Source organism: Cydia pomonella, chromosome 8 (assembly GCF_033807575.1).
Source record: "Cydia pomonella isolate Wapato2018A chromosome 8, ilCydPomo1, whole genome shotgun sequence".
In the NCBI taxonomy this organism is placed as follows: domain Eukaryota; kingdom Metazoa; phylum Arthropoda; class Insecta; order Lepidoptera; family Tortricidae; genus Cydia; species Cydia pomonella.
Genome location: NC_084710.1, coordinates 18,238,663 through 18,252,116, shown reverse-complemented (window position 1 = coordinate 18,252,116; position 13,454 = coordinate 18,238,663). Strand labels below are relative to the sequence as shown.

General features: G+C 38.9%; 2 protein-coding genes across 3 annotated transcripts in view; both read right to left on the bottom strand.

Annotated features, from left to right (window-relative positions):
- The window catches only part of LOC133520763 (GTP-binding protein SAR1b), a 356,904-nt gene that overhangs the window by 93,988 nt on the left and 249,462 nt on the right, over positions 1–13,454 (bottom strand). The window lies entirely within an intron of this gene.
- LOC133520726 (titin) overlaps positions 1–13,454 on the bottom strand; it is a 65,348-nt gene that overhangs the window by 4,682 nt on the left and 47,212 nt on the right. For both annotated transcript variants that reach the window (XM_061855342.1, XM_061855343.1), the window contains 2 exons: positions 11,389–11,465; positions 58–5,680 (listed from right to left, as the gene is read on the bottom strand). In XM_061855342.1, the coding sequence (XP_061711326.1) occupies positions 58–5,661 (5,604 nt within the window). In that variant the 5' untranslated portion in view covers positions 5,662–5,680; positions 11,389–11,465. The remainder of the gene's footprint in view (positions 1–57; positions 5,681–11,388; positions 11,466–13,454) is intronic.

The following is a 13,454-nucleotide window of genomic DNA, read 5'->3' as shown; positions in this document are numbered from 1 at the left end:
GTGTTAAAATAATATTAATTAAACAAGTTTTCGTTTATTTTTATAATAGAAACTTACCGTATAACCCAATCTCGCTGCGCGGTGAAGATGTGATTCTCCGATGCTCTTGTTAATAAACCAGCCTTTGATCTCTTTCTGGATGTCGTGGACTGACTCAGGACTGGGCTTCGCCGCTGGACGGCGCGCTTGTTTGATCGAATCGTCTCTTCGGATGATTTTCTTCTTCTTGCGGATGTAATCAAACCCAGAACTGAACTTTCTTCTCCCAAACAAACGTTTCAACCGCCTTTTACTACTTCCTTCTGTTGTGCCCGGAGAACTACCCTCTTCTTTTGAGGTATCCTTATCATCCTTGTCGTCTGGAGTTGGACTCTTTTCTTTTTTGATCTTTGCAGTGGAAATATCTTTAACTCTCTTGTTTGCTAAAGATTTTATTAAATTGTTTCTTTTTTTCAAGCGCATGAGACGCCCCTTAGCATCGTTTCTTTTCAGTGACTTTGTACTCCTAAGTCCATCTCGTATAGAACTAGATCTTCGTTTCAATTTGTCCTTCATGATTTTCTTAGGCTTGATTTTCGCCTTAATTTCCGGTTCTTTCTTAATTTCTACTGGTTTGTCTGCTTTAATCTCATCTTCTTCCTCGTCTCTACAAGAGGACGGTGGTGCTGATGCTGGTCTTTCGTCTCCAAAAACTTCTTTGATCGTTGCTCGTTGCTTAATAACTCTACTTTCTGTTCTTGTCCTAGACTTTAATACAACTGGGGCAAATTCTTCAGTAGCACCCATAAGACCATCTGTATTATTGATAAAGGCATTTCTAAATTGTGATACAGTTTCTTTCCTAAATGCACCCAAATAATAAATGTCTTCCATCAATTTCTCTTTCTTTGCACTCAAAATTCCTCTCGTGCCGCTTTTCATGAGACCTAAACTAGGTGTCGGTAGTAATTCAGTCGGGTTGGTACTTTTCGGAATGATCTTAGGTGTATTATTAAGTTTGTCTTCTTTATCTTTTGATTTTTTCTTATCATCTTTCTTGCCATACTTTTCCATGAGGACATCTACTATAGAACTTCCCTTCTTTTTGATTTTCGTCGAGAACCCTGTAGAGGTGGATGCTTCAGAATCAGAATGGAGTCTATTGTTATGAACAACTGAGCAACTAGAATTAGAATCGAGATCACTGTCTAGGGTTGATTTATCAGGACGTCTGGCGTACAAATCATCGGTTGCTGCAGAGGGGGCTGAAGACGGCGCCGGGGAAAGTGGAGCTGGGTCTAAGTCAGGCAAAGACGTAGATCCCCTTGAAAATAACGTATTCGCGCCTTTAACAAAAGGTCCACCGGAGCGTCCTCGAGGAATAGCAATAAGTCTGCTTGGCATGCGAAGGGATCGCTTGTATCTATATAACTCTTCTTCCCAACCAGGATGAAAATCGGAACCATCTCCAAAACCTGCCTTTCGCGCTGGAGTAGAACAGGCGCTACTGCTAACATTATTATCTTGTCTTTTCGTGGGAGACGATTTTACGGGAGTTTTATTGGTAACAGGCGTTGTTTTGGAATCTTCTGTCTTAATAGTTTTACGTACTCTCAACCTGCTAGCTACGGTTAGGTCTTCGTCTTCACTCTCAGAGCTTGTATCACCCTTACGTTTATCGTTTTTAGTGTTATCTGTAGATAACAATTTCCCTTTCAATCTTGAATTTTTTCTAATTAGTTTTCCTTTAGTAGGTTTTTCTTCTTTATCATTTACGGTTGTGTCATTGTTCTTTTTTGTAAATTTACTAACATCTACATCACAGCATTCTAATTTAACATATACTGACATATCTTTAAACATAGCATATTTAAGGCGCTCATTACGTTCTTTTTCCTTTATCATCTTGCTTTTAATCAATGGTTCGTCATCGTCAGTAGACTCTAATTCTTCTTTTATTACGGTTTTTATTGATTCTTTTTGTTTTGTAATGTGCTTCATAGGTGTAGCGCTTGTAGATGTGGATGATTCACTTTTATCTGACATTGATTTACGCTTTAAGGGCGATCTTGTGAATTTCTCGCCATCCTTATGTTTTCTGTTGTTCTTAGATTTATCACTCTTATCATTATCTTTAGTAACCGATGATTTTGATAAATTATCTTTTCTTGAATTTTGATTCACAATTGATTCTTTTAAATTAGTTTGTGTCTGTATTCCGGTACTATCTTTATTTTCCGGTTTTTTCACAATAGGTTCTCTAATAGCTGTTACTTTGTTCGAGTCTGGTTTATTTTGGGTCAGAGGTTTAGGTGTAGAGGAATTGTCGATAGGGTGTTTTAGATCATTTATAGTTTCAGCCACTATTTGGTTTTCCATTTCATCAGCATCTATTGGCTCTTGTTTAATTACAATATTAGGAGTAGATTCGCTAGGAGTTATTTCAGACGTTGCAATTGTAGTCGTAGATTTCTCACCACTAGCTGGAGTTTCTTGTTCCATCGTTTCCGTGCGTTTCCTACGCGGCTTCTTTTTATGACATCCTGTTTTCAATTGTTCCATAAAGTTATCACAAGCGCTGGCCCAATCTAAGTCTTCCGGGGTATTCTTTTCAGAATTACACTCGGTGTCTAAAAAGTTTTCAGTTTTAATCGATATCACTGCATCTTTTTCTATCTCCTCTATATTCATCGGCTCAGATTTGATATCTGGTATTAACGACGCGATTGGCTGTTCAGTCTTTATAACAGATTCCAGCCTAAGATCTTCTCGTATTTGATTGAAAAGATGTTGTTTTTGTGATTTTGGAGTTGGCTTTAGATTTTCATGATTTCCTATTGGCACACCAAGTTTTGTTTCAGGTTTCAAAGGACCATCTTGAGATGGAGGCATAACTTTTAACTCTGCCTTCGTTCTTATTCTCGAAGCTACATCATTTTCTGGAGATTTACTCATTGGATCTAAATTACTTGGATCCACTTTTTGATAATCTGATTCTTTTAACACAGAGTCTACGGCTTTAGGCATGTGTATTTGATGTCCCATGGATGCATTTATTTTTTTAGTGTTAGATCTGCCTAAATTACCGACCAAATCGATATCGTTTTCCTTTGTCAAATCTGTTATTTCAACCTCAGAGTCGTCAACATCATCTATGACTATAAGTTCTGGTATCGGCCTCGGTCTAGTGACTTCCGGATGCTTCGTTTCCAAACTATTTCTTAGTATGCTTAAAACTCTTTTGTCCGCTGGTACTCCACTATGAGGATCTAATGGATGGGCGTGCATATCTCTATGGTTCGGAATTTTTTGTATAACCTGGCGGCTATTACTAGACGGATTTCTGTCTGGACCATACTGTGGGTGATAGTCTCTTATATCTCTGCTGAGAACCTCAGGTGGATAAGGATACCTATGGTTTACATGACGATGTTCATGATAGACACTTGACGTGACCGGTCGCTTGTGATCACCCGGATAAGCCTCGTAACGTTTATGAGCACTGTAACTGTAGACAGGTTGACTAGCTAGCTCATGTTGTTCCCGCGCTATGCGACTAGACCGGTCCGATATCCGACTGTCGGCTGTCCAGGTTTCATACCTGACAATTTTCTCCGGAATGTTGCTAACAATGGGTCCCGCGGGCCGCTTCCTTTCCTCAATTACAAAGTGCCGGTCGTCGCGGATTCTACTCTCAAGATGACGTTCTTCAGGAATTGTTGTGGTGAGATCTATGCGAGGTATTGCGTATTCAGATCGAGTAGCAATCGGAATACCATATTTAGAGCGATCATGATACCTTTGGTGACGAGGATCTGGCGGATAGGCTTCTACGATGGGCCGAGGTGCTTCGTGTGTACCATTGTACCGTACCGGTGGATGGCCAGGAGCTACGGCGGGGCTATGGTTATTGTTAGTTTCTCTGTATTGAGTAAAGTCAGGCGCAAAGTCGACTTTGTGAGATGCACCAAATGGTGGCACGTGCTGAGGAGGAACGTGTCGACTGTTAGGCAATTGCCGCGGTTGCAACGGCAAGTTCTTATTTTCAAGCGACGCTGAGTCGACAGCATCGTCAACGGTTGTAGAAGAATCTGCTGAATTTTTTACAGTTTTTACTGATAAATCTAAAGGAGACTCTTTTTTCTGTTTTGTTTGATTCATTTGATTGACCAACGACGTCACTGACACAGTCATACGTTGCTGTTGGCTCGGGAAGCCAGGCTTTGTTGCTGGTCGAGTACTAGATTGAACATGATTCGACGTGGGATATTCATACGAAGGTTTAGGTGCCGCTGAATGTCGGTGACTAGTCCTTGTCTGCTGGTGATTTTGAGCTACGGGCACCGGCACCGTCGGTTGATAGCGCACTGAAGAAGTTGATGGACTCTGGTACAGGTAACTACTCCTTACGTCTACCGTTCGGTTGCTGCTGGGATAATCTACAGGCCGTTGCGTCGGTAAACGCGCTGAGTCATGAGGGTGCGGTGCCGGTGTGCGATCTGGCGGCCTCGCAGCATACTGCGCACTCATAGCATCCATTGGGGGATGCTTATATTGGACTTGATAATGCTCTTTAAACACTTCTGTTCGTTGACTCGGCACTGTTTGTGCCGCGGTTTGTGTTTGTCGATACCCAGGATAAGATTGTTGAGGATCGTATTTTCTTGGAGGAATAGCATGCTGCCGCTCGTAATGCATTGGCGTCCGAGCAAAATGCGAAGATTCGTGACGCGGCAGCGTTGCGTAAACTTGTGGCGACCGTCTATCACCCGTTGTGAGTGTTTGCGGATGGTGTATGGGCGGTACGCGGTCGTTATGCGGATGCGGTGCGGGAGGCTGCGCGGCCGGCAGCGCGTAGCGCGTTGCCGGTGGACTATGCGTTGCTGTCTCCCGCAGCCGCGTCGTCGCATGCTGCGGCACTACACTGGACAGTCTCGCATAGGTTTGCTGAGGACTGTTATGTCGTGGCGGCGCAGACGGTTGAGGCGATGCTACCAATGGCCCGTGGGAACCTCTACCAGGGTCTGTCATGTTTGAATCATAGTGGTACCGCGGATAACCTTCAGGTGGACGAGACGCGGTATAATGATCCGGAGGGCGGCCGGAAGCTAAATGCTCGACGGGTCGTGCCGTAGGTGTCTGCACGCGATGCAAAGGTGCACGGTACTGTGCCGTGCTGGGCTCAGAATGCGGTTCAGGTGTCGGTTGCGGCTGCAACGGGGCGGCCGACGGGGGCCGCGCGGGAGACGGACACGGCGCCGCCGGCGCGGGGGCGGGGGACGGCAGAGTGCGCTGTGGCGGCTTGCGAATAATGTGTGACGGAGGTGAGAGCGCGTCCATTGGTTCCTCCTCGTCCTCGGGCTCAGGCAGCTCGCGCCGCTTCTCGGCCGCCTCGCGCATAACTGTGGCTTTATGTATTATGTGGGGCTCCGGCTCCAGGGGCTCGGAAGGCGGCCGCGGTGGTGCGGCGGTCGCGACAGGCGCAGGTGTCGAAGGCGGAGCGGCCGCGGCGGACGGCGGGCGCGAGGAAGGCGCGGGGGCGCCGGACTGGCCTGGAGCGCCCTCCTCGTGAGGCGGTGCGCCCGCGGGCCACACTGGCTGTCCTCTGCCTTCGGCCTGCGCTTGCTTTGGGAGACCCATGAAGTACTGGCGAGTCCCTTCCAGTACATTATTGATGTCCATCCTCCGGCTGGATCACCACCTGAAACGAAAGAGCTACTTAAATAGGTACACGATAAACTACTGTACCTACCAAAAAATAAATTGAAAACATCCATAAAAGGGGAGTAATTGTAAATGGTGAGGAAATCATTAATCGTTACGAGTCGTGAATGTCGAAGGCAAGTTGCCGAAGGTGCGATGGGGTCGTTACCCGCGGGCTGTCCTTGAGCGTACTTCGCCCTCAAGCGTATATAATTATCACGTATATGTATTATACGCACACTTGTATCGCACAGAAACTTCCGTATGACTCGATATAGTTGTGTTGTGAAAAAGTTTACTGACCTTTAAATGATACTTAGTGTTAATTAATACACCGCACTTTTTGATACGTGACTGTACTTTATTCTTGTGCTCGCGGAGTTAACGTTTATTATTTCGCTGAACAGGAAAAAAAGCTAAATCGTGCCAACTTAAGATTATTAAAATGTCTGCGAAATCTTTACCTAGCTAATAATGAATAAGTAGGTATTTAGTTGAATGCAGTACACCTACACGTACCTATTTTTCTTATTTTCGTAATATATATTTAAGACCGCTTGCATAGTTCTATTAGAGAATTACTTAACATTTGCACTATTCCTCGTGTATTTTAGAAAAATAAGATATGTAGCCACAGCAACATGAGACCTAAGTAAGATGTAAGGGAGTTTTCAGAAAATAGTGTACCCAATTAGCGTCAGTAGTTAAGAAAAGTTAATCGCTTTCAGTTTTGTGACGTTAATTAAGCATTAATATTCAATATAAACTTGGTTTTGGTGTTCATTTCATAAACTATAAGCGATATTACAGCAGAGTTGATTGTCATAAATATATCATGCTTAATTGTCGTCACAAAACTGACAGCGATTAACTTTTCTTAACTACTCACGCTAATTGGGTACACCATTTCCTGAAAACTCTCGTAACTTACAGTCAGTTTCAGTTAGCTGAGACGTGAGAGTCTGAATGGCGGGTGTACCTAAATAAAATTAAATGAAAACCATACCATATTTTTGTACCTAATTTGTACTATTTAGTACCTCCTTTAAAAAAAATTGTACCTCACGGTACTTAAAGTTATCACCAAAAAACAGGTCACCCGCCATCCTGACAGTCAGAATGGCGGGTGTACTTTATTACGCTATGTTCCCGTGGTTATTGATAAATTCTATTAAAGCCAAATTTTTGTACCTTTTTTGTACCTTCATATTCAATTATAATACGAGTCATTTTATTTTTGGTTTCCAAGTTTTACTCATTTTATATTTTGCTTGCTATTACAATTTTGCAGGCGTTATAATTTTTCAAATTATCGATTTAATTTTTAAGAAAAAACGCTAAGGTACAATTATTTTTATTACGCCAGGATTTAGTACCTTTAATGTTTAATCTGTTAAGTTCAAATAACTCAGTAAATTATGTCTTAAAAAAGGCTAGGCGCCAATTCAAAGAAATCTTCCTAAGAAAAATCATTTTTAAGACACGATTTTCTGAGCTATTAGAACTTAACAGATTAAACATTAAAGGTACTAAATCCTGGCGTAATAAAAATAATTGTACCTTAGCGTTAAAAAAGGCTAGGCGCTAATTCAAAGAAATGTTCCTAAGAAAAATCATTTTTAAGCCATGATTTTCTGAGTTATTTGAACTTAACAGATTAAACATTAAAGGTACTAAATCCTGGCGTAATAAAAATAATTGTACCTTAGCGTTTTTTCTTAAAAATTAAATCGATAACTTGAAAAATTATAACGCCTGCAACATTGTAATAGCAAGCAAAATATAAAATGAGTAAAACTTGGAAAGCACAAATAAAATGACTCATATTATAATTGAATATGAAGGTACAAAAAAGGTACAAAAATTTGGCTTTTATAGAATTTATCAATAACCACGGGAACATAGCGTAATAAAGTACACCCGCCATTCTGACTGTCAGGATGGCGGGTGACCTGTTTTTTGATCATAACTTTACGTACCGTGAGGTACAAATTTTTTTAAACGAGGTACTAAATAGTACAAATTAGGTACAAAAATATGGTATGCTTTTCATTTGATTTTATTTAGGTACACCCGCCATTCTGACTCTCACGCTGAGACCTTAACATTTTTATAGATGTATGTACATTTAGCTTGGCAATATGCTTACAACGTTTATTCCCTTTAGGCTTTATAGATTGCACTTACATCGGTTTGCCGTAACATTTGCCGCGTTCTGTAGGTACGCAACTAGAGCCCCAGCGTTGTCATGGAGCCGCGCTTGTGCTGAACGAATCGATAGGGCACCGGAACGGCTCCCGCCCGGGACAACAAAGGCTACCTACGATTTGCATGTTTCTCACTACTGATGCAAAGACCGGACTGTAGTAAAAGTAAATTACTGCTACCGTTACACTAAAACACTTAACACTTTTTACCTAGGTATAAATCAAAAATTACATAACTTGCTTATCTGAGTCCCTATCTCCCTATACCGAACGAGAATAAACTTCGATTTTACTTTGTTAAAACATGAATCAAATGACTGCTAAAACAAGTATGAAAGGTTAAAATAATGTTTGTTAGGTTCAGTTCTAACATTTTGATTTAACAAATCAAGACGACAATAATGACTTTGCATAGTCATTATTAAACGGCAACTATTTTTATAGTTGTAGATAATAAATTGTTGTAGGTACTTTTATGTTGTTAAGAACTCTCATGTTGTTAAGAACTCTTGGTTGCTCCAATCATTAATTAAAAAGAAAGCTTCACATTCTCATCATTGTTGTTCGATTTAATAACGATCAATAACAATAACAACACGTCTCGCACGCGAGCTACCAGACGGTTGCGTGTATGCAAGATGCAATTATGCATGCACTTGCACGGCTTCCGTTATGAGGCTTAACCATTGGAAAACATACTTTTACCAAGAACTAAGGGGAAAAAACTGTTAATAAAAACTGCGCTTCAAGATATGTATAAGTAATAATAAATAATAAAATAAAAAGCCCATTTATTCCATAACCAAAAACAACATAATAAATTTAACATATCCTGACGAAAACAAAAATTACTTAAATTTATTTTTATTTGTTATATGCACTTATGATTATAAGTAGTTATATAATTTGGTTAGGACCCCTCACAGGTAAAGGCCTCCTCCAGCTCTTGCCATCTTTTCCTATTTTGCGCAGTATTGGGCCACTCTTTATCTATTTCCCGGAGTTCATGATCAAGACATGTATAAATATGAGTTGGTAACTTAGAACTACGGGAAAGCCAAAAGGTTATTGATGTTATTTATATGCACCCTGTTTATTTACTTTGCATATTTACATGCGTTCCATCCATCGTAGCTTGCGTAATTACAAACTCACTTTGATCCTTTCGATAGACAATAATTTAAACTTAAATTCTATTAAGATGTCAGCATAACGACCATAATAACGACATTATTAATAACGTCTGGCTTATTTGCCTAGACAGGTGAACCCGTCCGCAAAGTCTTTGTCGTTCGGCAATCGACTTAGAAGTCTAGACAGGTCGTATAAGGTGAAGTGAATAATTTACTCCAAGATTTGAGAGAAAAATCCAAAAGAGGCTTAAAGTCAAAAACTTGTCTCTTAGTTGAACTCGATTTTGGAAAAAAACTTCTGTGAGGAACACTGAGGTACTCTCAAAATGTTAAGTTGGATATCCACATAAAGATAAAGATAGTTTGAGTTTCAAGTAGGCAATATGAACAATGCGCTTATGAACGTCAAATAAAGGCATCCTAATACCCATATTACCTGGTCCCAACCAGCAATAAACTCGTCATCCACATATTTTCATAACATAACATAATACTTCTGTTTGTATTTGCTATACCTTATTTATGGTCCATGTGCGTAACAGCCATAAGGCATGTGTTTAACAGCTGAATGCAAAAAAGAAATAAATGATGAATTCAATTTTGCTTATTACGGAACATTCGGGCAGTATAAAACACTAAATAAATTTTCATTACTACGTGTACCTATCGGAAAAGTCGGTCAAGCGGGAAGCGAGAAGGGAACAGGTTTAAATTTAGATGTCCAGTCACTTTGCATTCAGTTATACGTCAGTCTTATAAATATTTACTTATGTAGATCTTGTATACAATATATACGCACCGCGGCAGATAACATTGTTTTGTCTGTTTACTTTCAGCAGGAGAGAACATATTCAGTCTAAATAAAATATTATATTATATAGGCAATTTTAAAGGATAGGAGGATTTATTATATTAAAGGATTATCTTACACAAATCTACCGTGTCCAAATCTGAAGTTTAAGTTGACGTGCGTGCGAAAGGCGAAAATAAGTGTGTCATAACTTGAGATCATCATCCAAATACTATGCTATAGATTGGAACCCTCTGTAACTTTAGGTATTTAAATAAAAGTAAACAAAATCTACCCTCAGTTGAGGGTAGATGAAAACATTAGGTACATGATCAAATAATGTAGGTTAAAGTCAGGTCGTTCAGTGACAGATCCAAGCGGTTTTGTATTGTATTTGGTTGATTATAGTATTTTATGCATCAGTTGTATAAGAAGGGTCAAAAAAGGCGAGTGGCGTTAGTTACAATGTGAGCCGGAGCCGAAGGCGTAGGCGAACATTGTAAAAGAATACGCCACGAGAATTTTTTGACCTACTTATACAACGTTGCATACAATATTTTTCCTACGAGTCAACAAAAATAAATCTTAATTTAGGTAAACAAATTACAGCAAAAGTATATAGCCAAGATGCGCGAGCATACCTTGTTACGCGCCCGGCCCGCCCCGGGCCGCGGCCGGCCGGTCGGCGACACCTCCTCGTAACTCATGAGGCCCTGGTACTTGCTACTTGCTAAATTAATTTTTTGGACAGTTTTTTCTCAATTTTGGCCACCGTAGCCTACGGAGACTAACAAGCAACGCTAAGCGGTCTTCGTAGTCTATGGGTGTTGCTATATTACGGGTGTCACATGCGTGTTTCTGACTTATGAAGTAATTATTTTTAGTATGCAACCAAATGAATATTTTGTAAGTTGGCATCAATGCACTTAGTTTAAAACTGTATTCGTTTTGGTTTTGTTAGGTTGGTAGCCATTAATCGCAGTAACATTATAGCTTATAAAAGCACAAGAGCTTTTATGAGGAATAGACAATATAGACTTTTCTTGAAATCTTTTATGTATGTTCTTATATTCGTGTTAATGAATGCATAAATGACAGATAACAGTAGAGGAGTAGGAAAACAAATAAATGTTACAACTACTTACCCGAAAATGTAAAAATTGTTTGTTTACTTTTATTTAAATACCAAAAGATACAGAGTATAGACCTTAAAATTTCGCCGCCTCCTCGTGATGTTATAAACGCATTCAGAACCCCTAGTGTAAATTTATTCGATAGCGTAACGTGACGTACGCATTTGCGTTAAGACTCATTTTGTATGGGATTTAGAAATAGCGCGCCAAGCGGGACGTTTTGGAAACTCAAAATCCCATACAAAATGAGACTTAACGCAAACGCGTACTTACGTCACGTTTAGCTATCGAATAAATTTACACTAGGGGTACTGTTCTCGAAAAGTTATGGTAAAAATAGTTATAAGCATGCCTAATACGTTCATTCTCCGTTATGTTACTTGTATCCCTACTCTATATTAGAGACTATTAATAAGTACTATTTTCTTTGAATGAATACTTACCTTTGTCAACAGCTACCCTGCTTGATGCGAGTGCTCCTTTATCGCGTTCATGATTATGTATTTGCTTCCCATGCGATCTGAAACAATGTAGAAAGATCGTGAATATTTACTAAAACTACACTTCTGTGATTAATTCTAAGCCTAACCATATAATTATTATACTTTTAGAGAGTAACCTCACACCTATCTATATAAAGTTTTAGTCACATAACATTTCTAAAGAAGGTGGTAAAATTAAAGGCGGGTTTTGCCGGTTTCACCTTAAAAGATTTCGTCAATCTACTTATCTAATACAATTAGCGGCCTACTATCTGTAACATGTAAAACCAAATAATCAAATTAGATAATAGTCTCGTGTTTGTAAGTGTTTTGATGATTAGATGTAAATGTTGAGATCAGACCCACTACACAAAAATAAACTCCGAAAACTTTATCGTAGGACCTAACCTATAACATCTGTTACGCAAATTTTAGATTTATAATATATGATTTAAGTAGACATTGACCCAATTCAACGCGAGACCATGCAAACAAAGCGCTCGTTCAAATGGAAATGTATTTTGATGAATAAGAAAGCAGACAACGGCTCGGCTGAATAATTCCAATATGGAGGCGCGAGTGTATGACGACATTATTTGAATCATTCTAAAAATAACATTGTTAATCTGATTTATCTCTGATAATTGAATGTCTGTCAAAGTGCATTTGGGATATGGTTTGTGGCACCTCGAGACATGACTACGACATGTTTTGTGGAATTGTCAATTGTAAAATTTGCAAACCGTCAAAAACGCAATTCGGACTGCATTAAAATATTTACAGTATAAAATTTAAGTGAGTACAGTTGCTTTTGAATCACTTTACTAGATTTGCAATGTCTGGCTGCTTAAAACATTTTGCACCCTAGTTCGATATAACTTGATGACTGATTCGACTGAAGGTGATGATGTCATCATGTCACCTACAAAAAGTTTGACTCGCATAAAGTGTCATACAATCATACATAGACAAACAAAACAAGTAGCTGCAATGAAATAGTTGTTTTCCCTATTAACGTACATAAGTTTATAATAATTATATTTGTTTTATAACATGTCATAATACCGGCTCATAATTAGCACAAAAATCAAAATATTTCAGATATAGTTTTTCATGTTGTAACATTAATAACGATGTTAACAATGGTAAATATTGTTGTTATTTGTAGGTAGGTATTTAAGGCAGTTTGTTTTTAAATATTCATTACTCAACAATCATGTTATTGGTGTATTATCGTAGTTAACGTAGTTAGATAGAGAGGAGACGATAATAATGATAAGATAAGAAATCCACTACCTAATTTCCAAAAATGCCAAAATCTTAACAAGAGTATATCGATCTACTATCCACGCACGAAAATATTTTTCCACGCACACATAGTTCCTAATTGCGTTAGTGTGTTGCCGTGCACACAGCTGTGCGAGGTCATTGCCCCGCGCCGCGAAACAAGGTGACTCGCTCGTCTGGTTTTTATTCTTCCTTCGATTGATCGTCTTTTACGACTGTGTTCGCGAATTTATCGTAATTATCATAAATGTTCAATACGTGTTATATTGCTTTTGAGTGTTTTACTTAATTAGGTACCAATATTTTCGACCTCTGTTCGAGTAAGCATCGTTTTTACGATTTTACGTTATTGTCGCTTACGATTTACGATACGTGTTGTGTTAACGAACTAATTCGAGTAATGATTTAATTCGTGTTTTTGTTTTTTACACATGAAAGTGACCTCTGTGTAATGTGCAGTGATCGGAATAGGTAGTGCCATTTCGGGTGAATGACCTTAAACATTAAACATAACATGGATAAGCCTTGGGATTTCGGGACTCGTATTTTTTCACAGTGAATATTATTGACCTAAATTAAGAAGATGCAAAATAATAAAAAATTGTCATTATAAATACGTCAATTATTTATTCAACATAACTTTTAACAGTTACAAATTACAATCATAAAATAAATCGTCAAACATCAACATTAGTACACATATGTATTAAATCAACGTTATTAAAACATTCGTTATTTTT